The sequence below is a fragment of the Asparagus officinalis genome, chromosome 8 (genome assembly GCF_001876935.1).
Source record: "Asparagus officinalis chromosome 8, Aspof.V1, whole genome shotgun sequence".
NCBI lineage: Eukaryota > Viridiplantae > Streptophyta > Magnoliopsida > Asparagales > Asparagaceae > Asparagus > Asparagus officinalis.
This window is the reverse complement of record NC_033801.1, coordinates 43,005,600-43,026,272: the sequence shown is the minus strand read 5'-3', so window position 1 is coordinate 43,026,272 and position 20,673 is coordinate 43,005,600. Positions and strand designations below refer to the sequence as shown.

Here is a 20,673-nt window from a genome sequence, read left to right as displayed (position 1 = left end):
CTCGTGTATATTGATGGTGGTATAATTTTTATTGATAGAGATTCCCTAATCATTTAGATGAATGAGGATGGAAGAAGATAGTATAGAAAACTATATTATTATCATTTAGATAGAAAATAAAAATAAATAAGTAAAAACGATATTTTAAAGTACGGCAAAATGACCAAATTGGTATATTTTGTAGAGGCTTGGTGACATGTTGATATATTTTCTTTTAGTTTTATAATATTGATATATTTTGTCGACTTCGGCGCCATATAGGCCTTAAGTTTGGTCGGAGTCAATTTTCCGGCCATTATTCTCACGCGACAGCTCACGTGACTCCGACGTGGCCTTGACGTGGACTCCAGCATGGCTATATTTAGCGGGAATAAGCGAGCGGTTTCTCTAGAAAATCACAGAAGAGAAGTAATTCTCTCTCATTCTTTAATTTCCCTCTCTTCCCTAAATTGCATAAGATCCCCAAATTGCAGAAGATCCCCAAATTGTAGACGATCCCCAGAGCGTGACGATCCCTAAATTATAGACAATCCAAGTTCAAGGCTTCCATCTAATGCATCATCTTTGGCGTGGAGCAAAAGGTGAGTAGAAATTTCATATTTTTGAAACTAATTATGGTAGATTTGATGGGTTTAGTGTAAATTAGGGTTTTTATTGTGATATTGCAGATGGGTCTCCAAATCTTGGTTAAAATCAGACATGGAGGAAGTTTTCCGATGGGCTGGGTTGAAGATTATGTTGGTGGTAGATTTGATGTTAGGTTTATAGACAAAGAGGATCTGAGCATAGAAAGACTGGTGGATGAAATTTGTGCAATTGAGTATAACAATGTCATCGGCTTGTTGTAATGTGTTCATGGTGCAGGGGTTGCAAATGGTGGATTGAGGTCCCTAAATGATGAAGGTTCCTTAATTGAAATGCTAGAACATGCAGAAAGGGTGAAGGCAATTGAAATCTATGTTGATCATGCCATTGATAAACCGACAGAAGTTATTATGGAAGATTGTGATGTGCTATTGTTGGAAGGTGTGAGTCAACCAATTTCTGAATCACAGACTCAACCAGTTGAAGCACAAGAAGATATGCAAATGCCACAAGCGACCACTCCTAAAAAGAAGGGGACAATAGCAGGACCTAGGAGAGCAACACCCAGGAAAATCACTGCTAGTGCCAATGAGAAACGAACACCCAAGAAAGCAACACCCAAGAGGAAGGTAACATATCCTTCAACCTCCAGGAAGAAACTAACACCCAGGAGGGAAACCAAGATGACAACCTCTAGTAAAACCCTGCCACAGCAAGTAGCAACTGCCTCAGCCTCTTTAGATGAACCGTTAAGTGCACAATAGCAGTTAAGTCCATTTAGTGATAGTGACGACTCTGTGGAGGATGAGAATTACAGAATTCATCCTAGAGAGGCATTTGTAGATGATGACTTTGATGAAGATGAACTATTTGATGAGTTTAGCAATAATGACAAGGAAAAAAAAGAAGAATATGCAAGAGAAAGAGGATGACAGTGCCTACAGTGAATGTGGAGGGCAATGAGAGTGTGCCTGAATCAAGCCAGGAAGATAGGGAGGCAGTGAATGAGGTTGACGGTGCCCACAGTGATGATTCCTTTCAAGCTTCTATATGTAGTGAAGATGGGGAACTGAATGAGATTAGGCAATGCAATAAGGAGATTCTAAGTCAATAGATGGGCAACATTACTTTAAACTCTGGTGTAGTACTGGGAGAGGTTGTTGATGCAAGTAACTCCATTCAATTTAACATTGTTAGACCCCCTCTAGTGGTTAATGCTAATGTACCAACATCACCTCATGAAGGAGTGCATTCAAGAGCTGACAACATAGTTGATGAACCTGGGCCATCAACCACTGAACCACAACAACAGTCATGGCCAGATTTTTGTACAAATTATGATGGTGGATATGAATCAGATCCTAGATCAAGTGGTGATGAAGGTTCCATAATTGCAAGTGATGAGGATGAAACTCTTGTCCAAAGTTTACAAAAAAAAGTAGCAAAGGTCAAGTATTCATTTTTTAATGAAGAAGTTGAGATGAAAAATGTTAAATTGACAGTAGGATTGAAGTTCACGTCAAGGGAAATATTAAAAGAAGCAATATTGAATTACTCCATACAAGAACACTATGACATTGTTTATGGAAAAAATGATAAGAGGCAGTTGAATGTGAATTATGCACTCTGTCATTGGCAGCTAAATGCTACACCATGTCGTGATGATGCTAGTGCTTGGAAAATCAATAGTATGCACCCTTATCATACTTGTAGCAGGACATTCATGTCGTGATGATGCTAGTGCTTGGAAAATCAATAGTATGCACCCTTATCATACTTGTAGCAGGACATTCGAGAATAGGCTAATCACTGAAGGTTGGCTTGTAGGAAAATTTATTGACAACTTTTTGAGGGATCCTAAGTTCAAGCCTAAAGACATGAAAGCAGAAATGCAAAAACAATATGAGATTATAGTGGATTTAAGGAAATGTAGGAGGGCAAAGAGTAGAGCTTTAAATACAGTAGATGGTTTGTTTAAGAAGCAATATGGCTTGTTAAAGCCATACATGAGAGAGCTCTTAAGGAGTAATGATGGAAGTACATGCATTCTGAAGGTCACAGATCAAAGTTACTCATCAGAATCAGGGGTCTTTCAAAGATTCTACGTGCGCTTTGCAGGTAAAGTTCAAGTGTTTGTTAGAAAATTTTGAAGTTTTATCAAAGCTTGTATGTGCATGTTTTTTAGACCATACTGAATTCATTCATGTGTTCTCAGCCATGAAAATGGGGTTCGCCAACAATTGTAGACCTATACTTGGACTTGATGGGTGCTTTCTTAAACATGCATATGATGGGCAATTGTTAAGTGCCGTGGGGAGAGACGGTAATAACCAATTGTGTGGGCTGTTGTGGAGAGTGAAACTAGGAGCTCTTGGGAATGGTTTATGAGAATCTTATCTAGTGATCTCAACATGGGAGAGAGAGAGGGATGAACAGTAATTTCAGACCAACAAAAGGTAAGGATCAATTTCATGTCATATTCAATTTAATCTCTATCTGGGCTACATGTGTACATATCTGGGCATGTTTTTTTTGTTTAACTAGGGTTTAGTTCCAGCTATACATGAAGTTTGGCCCCAAGTGGAGCATAGGCAATGTGCAAGATACATTTATTCCAATTGGAGGAAAGCACATACTAGAAGAACTCTTCAAAAACAATTTTGGTATTGTGTGAAGGCAACCTCCATGGGGGGTTTTGCAAGAGAGGCTGCCAAACTCAAGGATTACTCTCAAAGGGCATACGACGACTTCATGGCAAGGGATCCTCACACCTTTTGTAAGTCCCATTTTAAATGTCATAGCTAATGTGATAGTGTTGACAACAATATGTCCGAAACCTTCAACTCATTCATCCTTCTTGCAAGATACAAGTCAATAATTTCTATGCTAGAAGACATTAGACTTGCCATGATGGATATGATGCAGTTAAAGAGGAAGTTGATTACGCAATGTGTGGGTGGGATTGCCCCTAGAATAAGCAAGAAAATCAAAGAGGGATATCAAGAACAATTGCACTGTCAAACACGTTGGTCGGGAACAAATGACTATAGTGGATTTGAGATACATCACAGAGGGATTGGCCATGAGGTTAACTTGAGTGAAAAAACCTGTTCTTGTAGGGTATGGGACTTGACTGGAATTCCATGTCCCCATGCCATTAGTGCAATACTATTCATAAGAAAGAGTCCAGGAGATTTTGTTGCTCATTGGTACAAAAGTAAAGCTTAAAAAATGCTTATGAGAGCTTGTTAAACCATGTGCAAGGTACCAGATTTTGGGACCTTCAACAGGAGGGATTTGTGTTGCCTCCTCACAGTATGAGGAAGCCAATGGGGAGGCCCATACATGCTAGAAGGATGAACCCTTCAGAAGGTCCAAGAAATCAATTTAAGGCATCAAGGCAAGGTGTGCAATTGAGATGCACCCATTGTGAATCAAGTGAACATACACAGAGAAAGTGCCCCACTGTACCACCAAGGCAACAAGCTACACAAGTAAGCTTATTTTTTTGCAACTGTATTTTGTGTTCATTAAACAACTTAAGCCTTACATGATCCATCTTGCAGGAATCACAAGGAACAAGAGTTGATGAAGGACCATCTCAAGTGAGGAAAAAGGGGAGACCAAAGGGAAGTCTGAACAAAATTAGATGTGGTGACATGCCTCCAAGCAATGCTCCAACGCCAGCATCCATTATCCTTGGAAGAAGAAGCAAAGCTCCAACAACCAGTGCTGAGGCAGGAAGAGGTAGATGAAGGGGAGGGAGAGGGAGAGGAAGAGGAAGAGATAGAGGGAGAGGTGGTCAATTACGGATGCCAAAAGGGTTTAGTTTGTGGCAAGGACCACAAGGAGAAATGGCATTTAAAGCTCCTGGTGACAGTCAAGTAAATGTGATACATTTGACACCTAATACTCCATCCTCATAGAGTGCACCCTCTCAGGAATGAGAGTGTAATTAACTGCAGCAGATAACCAGTGTTTTGTATTTTGGGACAAAGTTGTTAATGTCTGGTTAATGTTATTTTGGTACAAAGTTGTTACTGTCTGGTTAATGTATTTTAGGACAAAGTTGTTATTTGGTATTTTGTGTTTAGATGTGTTGATCAGTTCTATCTGGGCATGTTCTATTTAGTATTTTGTGTTATGTTATGTGATAAAGTTCTGTAACTTACATGCACTTGGTATTTTGTGTTTTGTGTTTTGTTATGTGTTACAGTAGTTTCCAAGCAATGTTCTACCTGATACATTTGGTATTATGGATGTTCAATACATTGGCATGTTTAAAGTTTATATGTCTACTTCATGCCAATCTCTTTATTGACATCATTAAACCAGGTCATGTGCAATATGGGTCAAACAGGTACAATTGAATTCATGTCATTGAACCAGGTCATGTACATTTAGTTATACAAGTCATTGCACCAGTTCATGTGCATTCATGCCTGTATATAACAACCAAGGAAGTTCATTTATTCATGCACAATCAACAACACACATTAGGAGTTCAATATACCAATCTGTCAAAGTACAGTGCTTTATTCACATCACAACCACTTTCACATTACAACAATCTTCACATTACAACATACAGAATTAAACAGAGTGTAAACATTCCTAATAATAAAATAAACTTAATAATCTTTTTTTCTTCTGCAATCTTTTCGTGCAATTCTAATCTTTCTTTCATCATTTTCTGCACTTCTTCCAAATAAGAAGCAGCCTCATGTTGAGACAACTCGACATCCTCTTTAAGCTTGTAAATGTGCTCATTGCATCCTCTTAGCTGATTTTCATACCTTTGAAGTAACTCCTCCTTCAACATCAACATATTCCTCAAACCATTGATCTCCTCTCTTAGAAGCGGAAACAATTGACATCCAACACTACACATTGGTTGGTCAATCCATTCCAAAATGCCACAACCACCAGCCTAACATTACTCAAAAATCAACGAGACCATGATCAAGTGAGATGCGTAAAAAATTACAACTTCCAAGTAAAAACTGCAATTGATTATTGCAACAAATGAGGAAGTAAATTTAACTTACATGCTGATTGCGGCATTTGTAGAACCTCCGTCCTGGATTTTTATCAGTCATAGAAGTAAAATATTTGCACTCCAAACCACAATTACAAACCTTCACCCCAGATTGCTTTGCTAGATCATTCCATTGTCATATAACTTTTATTCCATTGAACCCTTGCCTGCTTCTTCCCATGCTCGTGCTTGATACTGATCTTGAGCGACAACTTGAAGATGAAGAATCCATCACTAATTTAACTCATACTGAACCTAACTCTAACCCTAGGAGGAAGAAAAAGATGGAGTAAGAAGAAGAAGATGGAGTAAGAAGGAGGAAGAAGAAGATGGAAGCCCTAATCGGAGATATAAATCCCCCTTTTGCCGAAATTTATTCATCTCAACTATAGCCACGCTGGAGTCCACGTCAAGACCACGTCGGAGTCACGTGAGCTGTCACGTGAGAATAATGACCGGGAAATTGACTCCGGCCAAACTTAAGGCCTATATGACGTCGAAGTCGACAAAATATACAAATATGATAAAACTAAAAGAAAATATACCAACATGTCACCAAGCCTCTACAAAATATACCAATTTGGCCATTTTGACTTTGAAGTACTGACGTAAAGCTCATAAATAAGTGGTCAACCACTTTTTGAGGGATTCAATTATTTTCACATGTGCATAAGAATTCTCTTCTATATAACTTTTCTAACTTTTAAGTTCAATAAATGAACAAGAACAATTAACTTTATTATATGCCAAACAATAACCTAAGTAACACCTATGACATTTGATGAGGCAGAAGAGCCAATCCAATTTCAAAAAAATTCAAACCACAAATAATAACCATAAAAAAGGCACAGTTTCCCTCCCAAAATAAAGTATTACCTGAAGAAAAAGAAAAAAGAAAAAGAAAAAGAAACATAGAAAGTAACAAACCAAGTCCCTTGCCTGTCTATTTTCCACCTACCAGTTCCGTTCCCCCAGCGACTCTCTACCTCTTGTCCGCTCTAAAATTCGTGCTCTTCGCCGGCGATCATGGAGTCACCGGAAAACCCCAGATCTCCACGTGTTGGTCTAGTATACGACGAGAGGATGTGCCGGCACGCGACGCCGGACGGCGAGCGACATCCCGAGAATCCGCAGCGGATCAGAGCCATTTGGAGGAAGCTCCAGGCCGAGAGGATCCTTGAAAGGTATTTATTTTATACTTTTTTGATGAAATTCTTTTTCTTTTGTGTAATTTTTTCACCTCAAAGCCAGTCAAACCCAAATAAAAACTTCGAATGGCAGTGCAGAATTAGGGTTTGCCTCCAGATACGGAGACTGGTGGCGTCTCCTCCTCGGACCCATCCAAAAGTTTTATTCCCTTGTTCCTTTTAATTTTCTTGTTTGTTTTTTTAACTGTTGGAAAAGTCTGGATTTTGCTAGCTATGGCTTTCACTTGGTAGAAATGCAACGCCTTTTGACTTGGATGCTACCTGAAATTGTGATGATTATGGATCAAAATTGTTGTGTTTTAATCTCCTTTCACTGTGACTGTGTAGTACTAAGTGGAACCCTAGACAATTAGAAAGAATGAAAAGAAGAATGATAATCTTCAATTATTCCATATTAGTCCATCAAATCTATGAAATTGCTCATTAGTCCCTCAAGTCCTAGGGTTATTGCAATTTGGTCCCTCAATGACCAAAATATTCTCAGATAATGTTTTTTCTGAGGTTTATTTGCAATTTGAGACTCAAAAGTTTACAACTTTTTAAACTTTAATACCCGAATTTTTGACACCTCGATACCCTAAACTTTACACCTTTTCAACTTTGATACCTCAAACTTTTTTTGACACTTTGATACCCCAAAATATATACACATTTGTTAACTTTCATATATAACCGAAAGATTCTATGTTTTTTTTTAATTTTGATACCTCAAAGTATACACATCTTTTAACTTTGACACTTTAAAGTTTAGGGTATCGAAATGTCAAAAAAAAAACTTCGGGCTATCAAGGTTAAGAGGGTATAAATTTCAAAAGTGTCAAAAAACTTGGGGATGTTAAAGTTAAAAATGTGTAAACTTCAGAGTACCAAAGTGCAAATAACTCTTTTTTTTAGTAAAATGAGTTTGAAAAGTGAAATTATAACTAAGGAGTATTTTGGTTATTGAGAGACCAAATTGCAAGACTCCTTAGGATTTTAGGGACTGAGGAGCAATTATTGAGATTTGAGGGACTAATATGGAATTATTGAAGATTTGAGGGACTAATATCTAAATAACTCTATTTCTAGGCACCCATCTAGGCCTAGGCGGTACCTAGGCCATTTGCCTAGGTCTTAGGTGCTCTTACGGAGCTTGGCCGCGTACGCAGACTGCAATAGTTAGGCCCTGGTCATGATTTTCTTCACTATAGCCTCTAACCTCCTCCGAACCCATCCAGCCTCCTACTATGAACACCTGCAATACCTTTGACCTTCAATAAGACCACCACCACTTAAACTGAAATGCAATTCGTCTTGGCGCCTAGGCTCCTGCCTAGGCGTTGGGTTCAATGCGTAACATTTTCTATAACTTTAGAAGTGGGTTCACTGAAACAATAGGTAGGGGAAATGACAGAGAATTTTGGGTTGAGATCAGAACACATATGAATGATTTTTAAATATAAGGATTACTCTTATTCTCTTATGAAATCCAGTATTAATTGTGCCCAACTTAGTAATTATGATGGATACATAAGCATGTCATGTCACTTGTCCCTTGAATTTGTTCCCTTTTCTAGTGTTGCTAGCAACAATGTTCCTAGGGCTTATGTGTTGCTTCATTAATTTACATATATTGTAGTTTCAGATTAGCTTGATTTCCTATTTCGTTTTCTATGGAAATATTAAAGTCATATTCACGACATGTAATTTTGATATCATGGTCAGTGTCATTGAGGCGATCGCCCTAGGTGTGCCCGAGGCGCGAGGTGATGCGGGTTGGTGCAATTGCGCCCCGCACTAGAGGTAGAGCATTGCACGTTTACAAGGCGCGCGCTTCGTAAGGGCGTTGCGCTTGAGGTGGGGCGCACTGAAGCGTGTGCCCCAGAAGTGATATAGTTTTTTTGGAATTGGGTTTTGGGTATGAAACTCGATGTTTTCTTGAACAGATTGATTCTTTAGGGTTTTGCTTCTGTTTTTGGCGCCGCCCTCTCTCTATCCCCATCTCAATCGCTCGTCTCTTCTCGCTCTCTCTCATCTCGACTACTTGCCACTCCCTCTCCCATATCCGGTGACCAACGGTAAGCCACTGGCAACGTCCAGAGAAGCCACCGGTGACCACATCTCCGCGTAGTAGTAAATGTACACTTTTTTTTCTTTTTTTCCTTTTGTTTTTTTGTGAAAATATGATGTTTTCGTGGTTTCTTTTTTAATCTCTTTTTTTAGTGATAATCTACTGTTTTTTGACTCTTTACACATGTTTAACATCTAATAGACTCTTTTTGATGTTCTATGCATCTAATTGACTCTTGATGTTTTATTTTTACAAAGTTTGAGATTTGAGATAATCGATTGATTCTTGCTACTTCATTCTCCATCTCTTCATGTTAACATATCAAAAGAAAAAAGTAATTAGTACTTTAATATAAGTGTGCAACTTTAAAAGTCAGTTGAAGAAACAATGATATTATGGAGATAATTGTCCATCTATAGATGAAAGATTCCAAACGTACGCTTGAGTGTCTCTCTCTGAATTATAACTTCAAACAAGTTCATGCAAACTAGCAATTAAAAGTGCTAACACTAAAATTATGGACAATCATGTTTCATACTTGTATACCATATATTGAAAAAGATACGCTTCAAGTGTGCGCCCTCGCTTTAGTGAGGCGCGCGCCTCACGTTGCGCCTTGTGCATGGTGCACATAAGGAGACTTTGAGCCCCGCGTTGCACATTGCGCCTCGATAACACTAATTATGGTTGTTGAAATCACGAGAAATCCTTGTAATTAGTGGGAGAGATTTAGGTGATTAATTGTTGGTCTTCCACAGAACCGTATCACATTCATCATCGTATAAGAACTTTATTTATGTTCTCTGAATCTTTAAACCTTATTTTTTTCACTTGTTTATTACTTTATCCTTCTGCTTTCATATTCTTAACTTTGGTGACAATTTATTTCAGATGTGTGGTACTGAATGCAAATCATGCTGATGACAAACATCTCGCTTATGTTCATACAAAAAGACATATTGATTTAATCAGGACTATCAGCTCCGACGAATTTGATTCGCGTCGTCCGAATATTGCTTCCAAGTTCAATTCAATTTATTTTAACAAAGGTTCATCTGAAGCAGCTTACCTTGCTGCAGGTTCAGTTGTTGAGGTAAAGTGCCCGGCTTCCTATTTCTTACGTGCTACAATTATTGTGTAGTTCAGATAAATGGCTTAGTTGAACAATTAATGTATATTGTCCTTTTGGAAATAAACATTAAATTTTAAACCAAATCTGTAATTTGTACTTTGTTCCTTCAAATATTCTTTTTGATCTTTGTTAGTTTGGCTCTTTCTCCAAATAGGCATCTATGAAGGTGGCAAGTAGAGAGTTGAGCTCTGCTATGGCTGTTGTTAGGCCTCCAGGGCATCATGCGGAAACTAATGAAGCTATGGGATTTTGCATCTTTAACAATATCGCGATTGCAGCAAATGTTCTCCTAAATGAGAGAGTATGGACATTATTTCTTTTAGTAATTCTTTGCTAAAAATCAGAGAGTATGGACATGGTTTCTTTTAGTAATCTTTTGCTAAAAATCAGCTTAGATGAGGCTGGACTGGAGTTCTTCCCATGTACTTGACTTTGAAGTTATTCTTTTTTATCTTTATATCACAGCCAGAATTGGGTATCCAAAAGATTTTAATTGTAGATTGGGATGTACATCACGGCAATGGCACGCAAAAAGCATTTTATAGTGACCCTCGGGTTTTGTTCTTCTCCATACACAGGTACCGATTTTGGTTGTTCTTGTTTCTTAATTTTATTCACATAAATTTTCTTTTCTTGTTATCATATTTTTTTTCCTTTTAACTTTCTTGTTGATTCCAATTCTCATAGTATATGCTAAGACTTCTTTTTAATGCCATGAAGATGAATTCATTTAAGTTTCAAAGGCAACAGTTGACCTGGAATATCGTTGTTCAGTTGTATAAATTGTTTGTAATTTGCATAATATGGAAGAAAAAAATGGAAAAGGGAAAACTTATGGAAACAATTAATCATGTTTAATCGCTTCTGTGAGCAGTCCATGGAATCTTGATGTGGTGAGAGATATCATTATGTCCCTTTTAATTTCGCTTAGCAGGATAAAGAAGATGGTAATAAGCATGTTTTGATTCCAGGTTTGATTTTGGAAGTTTCTATCCAGCTGGTGGCGATGGTTCTATTTGTATGATTGGGGAAGATCTAGGAATGGGATATAATATAAATGTTCCTTGGGAACATGGAAAATGTGGTGATGCTGATTACATTGCTGTCTGGGATCATATACTAATTCCTGTGGCTGAAGCTTATAATCCGGACATTATTCTAATTTCTGCTGGATTTGATGCAGGTTAGGCTTCACTGTATTTTGTTGAACTATTTCCATATTTATTCTCACTCTGCAAACTAGAAATTTCTGCAACATGATATACTTGCACCATGCTTTCAGTGTAATAGTAGCAAGGAAAATGTGTACCTTCTGAACAGTGATTGTATAGAAGACAATACAAACAATAAGGTATTCTCAAGTGGATTCATTTGATAGGAATCTGCAATTATCTGTTCCTTCGAAATGATGTCAATTTGCTATGCTTATGACTAAGTTACTGTTATAAAAGTAAGTCATGCATGAACGTCTATCCTCAGTGGATCTTAACCTTATGAGTCATGTAATTGTCTGTAACTTCTTATTCATAAGCCCATCTGATGAGGACATGGCACAACTTCCACTTCGTACATATTTTCGTTGCCGTCGTCGTGTTGCCTCAGCTCATATGTGACTTTGATCTTGAGAAGACTCGGAGTCTAGCTAGTATTACTTTTTATTTCCTCTTTATTGTATTTGTCCAATAATTTTTAGTCCCACATTGGATATGGGAATGAACTTGTAGTTGTTGAAGGCCTATTTAAAGAGGCAAATTCTATGAAATAAAGCAATGATTATTTGAAGAAAATTTGGTTTCCTTTGTGAGACTTTGGGTAATTGATTTGATCTTTAAGATTGAGTCAATGGTGGTGAAGCCAAGGTCCGGGTTGCGATCCGTGGTCATATCGTGTTAAAATTATTAATTTGTTATCTTTTCAAACCCAGCTTTCCCCAGATCCTTGTTCTTCCCCAAATCTCCCAAATCCCCACCATAAATCCCTAAAAATCCCGTTGTCCCGCATCATTTTTGGCATCAGAGCAAGGTTGATCAACTCGATTCTTCTCCACCTCAGGTTCTTCTATCTCTTACTTCCTCTCACTTATTCTATTTTTATTTTTTTAGTTTGTAAAAAAAAGAGAAATGAGCCAGATCCAAAAAAATCCGAAAAAAGAAGAGCCAGATCCAAATATGTGTTAGACCCCCATCAACTCTCAAAACTCATCACAGCCCTTCATTACAAATAAAAAAAACCCTAGACCTAGTTTTTCCTCCAGCCGCCTCCCTCATCCCACCTCCAAAACCGCAACCAAAACCCCTGCCGTCCCCGCCTCCGCATCCTCTCCCTCCGCCACAAACGCCCTCAATTCCCGTCTCTCCTCTTTCGCCCTCAATCCCCGCCACACACCACACTGCTTTCCTTCGTTATACGCGCGCCACCCTCCCCTGATCTCCTTTTCCACAAGCCACGAGTCCCCTAGCGCCATCTCCTACACTACAGCCACCATCTCCAACACGAGCAGTCCCCCACCCCAGACGCCATCTCCTCCATCACGAGCAGCCTTTTCTTCCACTGTATCGGAGACGACGATAGTCGCCACGACGACCACCCCTCTCAGATTCGATCCCCTCTCAGATCAGAACCGATCTCCATCAACTTTCCCGCATCAACAGCTGCTGCGACGACCACCCCCCTCATCGTCGACGTCAACCAGCCTTCTTGCTAGTCCTTCACACCGCCGAGACAACCGCCTCGCCCTCGACGGAGACAGGAGAGCAATTCTCTAAGAGCAACAACAACATCACAGCAACCACAATACAGTAACAACGTCAAACAACAACAATTCAGCAGCCTGCAGTATCATCAACCAGAGGTTTGTTAGCGAATCTTCATCAAGGTAATTCTAATATCATCGATTTTATGTCTTTCTAATTGATCTAGAAATTGCTGCATCACTTTTAGATCGGTTCATCTTGCATGCTATCAAAATTGTTAGCTGTCCACTAAACTTGTGAGTGTGTGATTCTGTTCTACCTTTATTGGTGCTAGATCTCGATTTTAAATTAGAACTATTCTAAATTTAGCTTCGTTAATTATCTTGTTGCAATCTTACGGTTCAATATTATCAGCGTGGATTTTGTTGTCGATATAATTATCACAAGTTAAATAATTAATGTCTAATTTGTAACAAACTATGGGATAACATCTTGAGCATTGCGAATTGGTCTCCTTGTTGATTTCTCATTTTTCCATCGTATTTCACATTATCATCTGGCATCATGTTAGGTGTTCGAATTGATTTTGTATTTTGATAGATTGCATTCAGGCGAAATTTAGTTAGCACTTCATTGCATCGTTATTATTAAGATTATTTAGATTGCATTTAGAAACTAATCTGCTGCATGCGCACTCGTAGTGGAACACAATATTCTCCCCCAGATCCTAATTCCGAGATGGATCCGAACCTTGCAAGCCTCACAAAAGCCATAGAAATCTTAACTGCGCGATTCGACATTGTTGAACAAGATTTGAGAGAAACAAGGGAACCTTTGGACCAAGTGACGGATAGGCCCCATGAACGTGATGAAGAAGACAGATCTCGAAACGGACATTATCCACATCAACCTCATGAATACATAGGCCCTCACGCCAACCGTTTTGGAAATCGCTCACCTATGGACAATTCACCTTTTGATCCAGATGAGATGCATTTGAAGTACGTTAAACTAGAGGCACCCACCTTCAAAGGCCAGTTGGATCATTAGGTTTTTATCGATTGGATATCGGACATGGATCACTATTTCGGTTGGTATAAAATGTCCGATAAGAGACGAATTCGATTTGCCAAAATGAAGCTAGTGGGTCAGGCTAGACAATATTGGTCTAACGTTGAGAAGCTGATGATTCTTAGGAGGCAAGAGCCCATACAGACTTAGGATGAGATGAAATTGAAACTCCAAAAAAAATACTTGCATGTGTCGTACAAACAACGCTTGCTCGATCAATGACAACGCTTGACGCAAGGCAATCGGCCAGTATCGGAGTACATCACCAAATTTGATGAATTTCTGGTTAGGTGTGGCAAGAATGAATCTGACACTATAGTCTTGTCTAGATTTCGCTCAGGACTTAAGGAAGATCTTAGACGCGAACTCTTTGTACGAGACATCTCTACTCTAGAGTAAGCCTATCAGCTTGTCCAAGATTTAGATCGACCACAAGACTCTCCTTTCACTAGACACACCGACTATAGGAATAATACTAAAAAGTCCATCATTGTTAAGTCCCCACTTAGTCAACCCTAGTCTCAACCCCGAACTAGATCTAGTACCTCCATGTAGAAGTCAGATGATAAAGACAATGGAGTTTATAGCGAGTCATCTAGATCGGCTCAATCTACTCGATGTTTTAGGTGTCAAGGGTTTGGTCAAATTGCTGCTCAGTGTCCGAGTAAAACAAGGACTTTAATTGTTGAGACCCGATCAAACAGTGACTAGGATGATTTAGAGGAGATTGTGCATAACCCTTGTAGAAAATAGAGAAATTGTTTATTAAGAATAACAAGAGAGATATATATAGCCATACAAATAGGGTTAAGGTTAACGGGTAACAGCCCATTAACCCAATACCCAATATTTAACTTAACACTCCTCCTCAAGCTGGAGCATAGATGTCTACCATGCCCAGCTTGTCATATATAGTAGAGAACACCTTTGAAGAAGTAGCCTTAATAAGAATATCAGCAAGTTGTTGTGAGGACGGAGTGAATATGAGAGATACTATCTTTTTCTCCCAAACATCTCTGACAAAATTGCAGTCAACTTCAATATGTTTTGTTCTCTCATGAAACACAGGATTCTGTGCAATATAAATGGCAGACTGGTTGTCACAATGCATTGGCATGGGTCCAGGCTGAACAAAACCAAGCTCTGATACTATCTTAAATTTAGTTCCTTTAACTATTACACGGGTAATAGCCCATTAACCCAATACCCAATATTTAACTTAACAACCCTGATGAAGATGTTTGGGAGGATGAATCTGCTGAGATCATCTTAGGATGTCTTTAGAGCGTGTCCACACCCTCGATCAACAAAGTGGACGAAGTTTCCCGTCGACTTAGTGTTGTGAGGTGCGCATTAGCTCAACCTAAGGATAGTGATGACTGGCAAAAAACCATAATTTTTTACACAACTACAAAAATCAATGACAAGAACTGTCGAGTCATAATTGATAGTGGGAGTTGTGTTAACATCGTCGCCTCCAACATGGTGACTGTACTTGGAGTGAAGTCTGTTCCCCATCCTCAACCATATAAAGTATCATAAAGTATCTTGGGTGAATACTACGTCCACTGAGGTTAAAGAGCGATGTCTTGTCCCGATCCATTTTGCTACTTATTCGGACAAAATTTGGTGTGACATTGTTACCATGGACGGTGGACACATCATTTTAGGTAGACCCTGGATATATGATCTAGATGTCACTATCTATAGACGATCAAACACTCATTCTTTCGTACATAATGGTAAAATGATCAAATTAGTTCTATCGCGACCTACTCCTCCACCTGCTCCTAAACGGGCTGATTCCTCCAACAATCAAAGGGGACTCAATTTGATCAACTCTAAGTCTCTGGACAAAGAGGTTGCTAAAGGGTCTACCGTTGTTGCCCTTGTTGCTAGGAAGATTACTAAAAACTCCAAAGAGCAAATTCCTTCTGCGGTAACTCCTATATTAAAGGAATTTGCAGATGTTTTCCCGGAAGAACTCCCGGACGCTCTACCCCCGATGCGTGACATCCAACATGCTATAGATTTTGTTCCAGGATCTACTCTTCCCAACTTGTCTCATTACAGAATGAATCCAACTGAGAATGACGAACTCTAGAGGCAGGTTGAAGAACTGTTGACTAAGAGGTTCATTAAAGAGAGTTTGAGTTCGTGCGCCGTGTCGACATTATTAACCCCTAAGAAAGACGGTTCATGAAGAATGTGTTGATAGTCGAGCAATCAACAAGATCATCGTTAAATATCGGTTTCCTATTCCTAGGCTGGATGATATGTTAGATATGATGTCTGGAGCTACCATATTTTTCAAAATTGATTTGAAGAGTAGCTACCATCAAATTAGTTTTCGTCCAGAGGATGAGTGAAAGATAGCTTTTAAGATAAAAGATGGTCTATACGAGCGGATGGTTATGCCTTTTTAGTTCACAAATGCTCCCAACACCTTCATGTGAGTTATGACTCAGGTACTACGACCTTTTATGGGTAAATTTTTGATCGTTTACTTTGATAATATCTTATAGTAAGTTAGATAATATCTTTTAGTAAGTTACTGGAGCATCATATTGACCATCTTAGTTAAGTTTGTCTCAACTTGAAGAAAGAGAAGCTATTTGCAAATCCTAAGAAATGTGTTTTCATGACTGACCAAGTTATATTTTTGGAATTTGTTGTGTCTTTCCGCTGACCCTCAAAAGGTTCAGGCAATCGTAGAGTGGCCCGAGCCCCGGAGTATACGAAATGTAAGAAGTTTTCATGAGCTCGTAACTTTCTACAGGGGATTTATCAAGGAGTTTAGTGCTATCATGGCCCCAATTACAGATTGTTTAAAAAAAGAGGAATTTCAATGGTCCGAAGAAGCTGTCACGGCTTTTAAAGAAATCAAGCAGAGAATGACCGATGCACCTGTTATGAGACTTCCTAATTTCTCTAAGGTCAATGAGGTCGTGTGTGACGCCTCGGGCATTGGTATAGGTAAAGTACTGAGCCATGAGAAACACTACATTGCTTACTTTAGTGAAAAACTTAGTAGTGCTAAACTGAATTACTCTACCTACGATAAGGAGTTCTATGCGCGTGTCATTGGCGACATTATCTTTTATCGCAAGAATTCATTATTTATTCGGACCATGAAGCCCTTCGGTATCTTAACTCTCAGAAGAAACTCAATGTCAGACGTGCTCAATGGGTTGATTTTCTACAAGACCACTTATACCCTTAAACACATGGCTGGAGTTGAGAACAAGGTGACTGATGCAAGTCGTCGAGCTTGTCTTTTAAACCGAATGAGTACAGAGGTAGTGGGTTTCGAAAGAATCAAAGGGGAGTATGAATCATGTCCCGACTTTGGAAAGATTTTTGTTTCTTTAAAAGGAGTGACTCCCGAGATAGATGACTTTTTGCTCTAAGATGGTTATTTATTTCGATTTCGCAAGTTATGCATTCTCCGTACTTCTTTGAGAGATTATCTTGTTTGGGAATTGCATGCAGGAGGCCTTGCTGGTCATTTTGGTCGTTAAAAGACTATAGAGCCTGTGGAAACTTTGTTTTACTGGCCAAGCCTTAAAAGAGATGTTGCGATGTTAATAAGACAATGTCGCACTTGCTAATTAGCTAAGCAACGTAAACAAAATACTGGTCTGTACACACCTCTCCTTATTCCAGATCGTCCCTGGCAGGATGTGAGTATGGATTTCGTGTTGGGACTTCGTAAGACTATTAGAAAACATGATTCCATTTTTATAGTTGTGGATCGCTTTTCAAAGATGGCCCATTTCTTATCGTGCAACAAAACGTCTGATGTTTCCAAAATTGCTCGTATTTACTTTGATGGTATGGTCAAATTACATGGTTTGCCCAAAACCATTGTATTTGACAGGGATATGAAGTTTATGAGTTATTTTTGGAAAACTCTATGACACAAAATGGGGACTAAAGTTCAGTATTCATTTGCTTTTCATCCCCAAACTGATGGTCAAACTGAGGTAATTAATAGGAGTCTAGGCAATCTTTTGTGCTGTTTGGTTGGTGAGAATTTAGGAAATTTGGATTTTCTGTTATCCACTGCAGAGTTTGCATACAATAGCTCAGTCAATAGGTCAGTAGGCATGAGTCCATTGAAGTTGTGCATGGTTACAAGCCTAGGAAGCCTATAGACCTTATTCGCATGTCGCATCATCCTAGGGTGTCCAAGTTAGCAGTTGCATTTGCATCACACATTCATGATTTGCATCAAGATATCAACAAGAAAATTCAACAAAGCAATGCACAATATAAGTCTCATGCTGATTTACATAGAATAATCTTGAATTTAACGAAGATGATTATGTAATGATCCGGATTCGCCCGGAACGGTTTTTACCTGGAGCCATCAAGAAATTGCATGCTCGTAGTGCTGGATCTTTTAAGCGCTATTATAAATAGCAGTAAATAGCCCCGTAATAGCGGCGCTAATAGCGTTAGCGGTTTCTTTCCGCTACGCATTCACCCAACAACGATGACATATTACGGAATATGCACTTTTGCTCGCAAAAGCAGCCAATAGCGCGCCATAACGGTGCATAGCTAGCGATTGCGGGCACAATTTGCTTTTTGACTGCTATTTAAAAGTAATTTAAGGTTTATTTTTTAAAAGTTAAACCCAACCCGCAACCACTGCATCCCACCGCCCTTCTGTGATTTCCGACATAGTTTCACCACCTACCATAGCCTCTAGCACGTACCTCGGCACTTCTTCTCACCTCTCGCCGTGAGCTCCTCCTAGTGCAATCCTCTTACTGCATAGCTCATCTTCTCGAAAACGACGACTCTTTGACTCCTTCAGTTATCTTAAGTATTATGTGATGGTTACATGTTTATTTTATATTTAGGATCTCTTTAAATCATAAAATATGCATTTTTAGATTTTTTAGATTTTTTTTTAATTTTTTAATATTCGTACATATTTAAATTAGACCGCTATCTGACTGTGCGTTTTTTATCGCTATTTTGTCGCAATTGCCCCAAATAGCTTAGCTACACCTCACCACTACGCGACGCTATCTGCTATTGATAACATTGCTTTTAAGATTATCAAGAAAATTAACTCAAATGCTTATGTAATCGATTTATCTCTAGATTTCGGAATTAGTTCGACATTTAATATTGCAGATTTGGTAGCTTATAAAGGTCTTCCTTTTAACCCTGAAAATCCACTTGTGGATCTTGACGAGCCTACACCTGATCCTTTCCTTAAGGGATCCTCGTTGCCACCGCCTACTACTTTTGTCCCATTTACAGCTGAACAGATTGATAGCATTCGGGATGACCAAATCATCTCCATCCGAGATGGTGGTTATAGACGATATCTAATGCATTGGAAAAATCGTCCTGAATCTGATGATACATGGATTACTCATGAGGACCTGCATCGCATTGCTCCGGATCTATTGGAGTATTATGAGGGCTAGTTAGAGCCTTACTCGACAAGGTTGAGTTCTTCCCACCCCGGGAGAATTGATGAGGACATGACACAACCTCCACTTTGCACATATTTTCGCCGCCGTCGTCGTGTTGCCTCAGCTCATATGTGGCTTTGATTTTGAGAAGGCTTGAGAGTCTAGTTAGTATTACTTTTTATTTCCTCTTTATTGTATTTTCTCAATAATTTTTAGTCCCACATCGGATATGGGAGTGAACTTGTAGTTGTTGAAGACTTATTTAAAAAGGCTAATTCTATGAAATGAAGCAATTATTATTTGATGAAAATTTGGTTCCCTTTGTGAGACTTTGGGTAATTGATTTGATCTTTAAGATTGGGTCAATGGTGATGAAGCCAAGGCTCGGGTTGCGATCTGTGGTCATGTCGTGTTAAAATTGTTAATTTGTTATCTTTTCAAACTCTAGCTTTCCTTAAATCTTTGTTCTTCCCCAAATCTCCCAAATCCCCATCATAAATCCCTAAAAATCTCGTTGTTCCGCATCACCATCTAATGTGTCATCTCTTAACTAATAGTTCATTTTTTTTAATTTTACCACTAATGAAAATCAGAAGATGGAGCAATGGAACAACCTCGTATAACACAATAATTTTCATGGATAACCCTTGTTTGTTTGGTATTTGTTTTCACCTATTAACTGTAAAAAGAATGATTCAGTATATAAATTCATTTACAAATGCAAAATGTAGAATTGAGACCTAAGAAATGCAAGCTGATTAGAAGTTGATCCAAACATCAACTTGCTTGAGTAAACTTTTAAAAACAAGAACAAAACCTTTATCCTAAACTTTTTAAGTCTGCTAAATGAATCTTATTCTTTCATTTAGTTCTATCACATGTTATATATCTCTTTTGTGAAGTTGAAATTACCATGTCTTTAATGCTTTCGATCAAGTTCTATTGAGCATAGCACTAGCCTTCTTTTCTCCATTAACTATAATCTTATTAATCTCCTACCTGATGCTTTTAGAGGCCTCCTTTGCACATGGCTAAACCATCTCATGTGATTCTTTTGTTAATTCCTAATAGGAACCATCTCTAACTTCCAAAATGCACTCATGTTTTTCTATTTCTTGATGTATATTCACACGTCCACAGAGCATTCTGTTGCATGCATTTTTCTACACATGTTGTTCTTAATTGCCAATATTTTTGATTCGCAAAATTGTGTCAATCTTTTAACTGGCTAGTAGATTTTTTCCTTTAATTTCATAGGTATTGAATGATCACATAAGACTCCACAAGCACCCTCCCCATTAACCATCCCGATTCATTTCCATGAATTACATCATCCGAAATTTTACCATCTTGACGAATGATTGATCCTAGATTGCCAGAGTGATTGGTTCTTTCCTTTTCATGATGTAATGAAATTACAGTCCATGTATTCTCTTTTGTTTTATTAATTCTCAATAT

General features: G+C 38.6%; 1 protein-coding gene across 1 annotated transcript in view; it reads left to right on the top strand.

Annotated features, from left to right (window-relative positions):
* The window catches only part of LOC109821179 (histone deacetylase 5-like), a 30,880-nt gene continuing 16,730 nt past the window's right edge, over positions 6,524 to 20,673 (top strand). Inside the window, exons 1-5 of the mRNA XM_020387369.1 lie at positions 6,524 to 6,807; positions 9,773 to 9,974; positions 10,168 to 10,314; positions 10,479 to 10,591; positions 10,985 to 11,196. Coding sequence (XP_020242958.1) covers positions 6,650 to 6,807; positions 9,773 to 9,974; positions 10,168 to 10,314; positions 10,479 to 10,591; positions 10,985 to 11,196 — 832 coding nt within the window. The 5' untranslated portion in view covers positions 6,524 to 6,649. The remainder of the gene's footprint in view (positions 6,808 to 9,772; positions 9,975 to 10,167; positions 10,315 to 10,478; positions 10,592 to 10,984; positions 11,197 to 20,673) is intronic.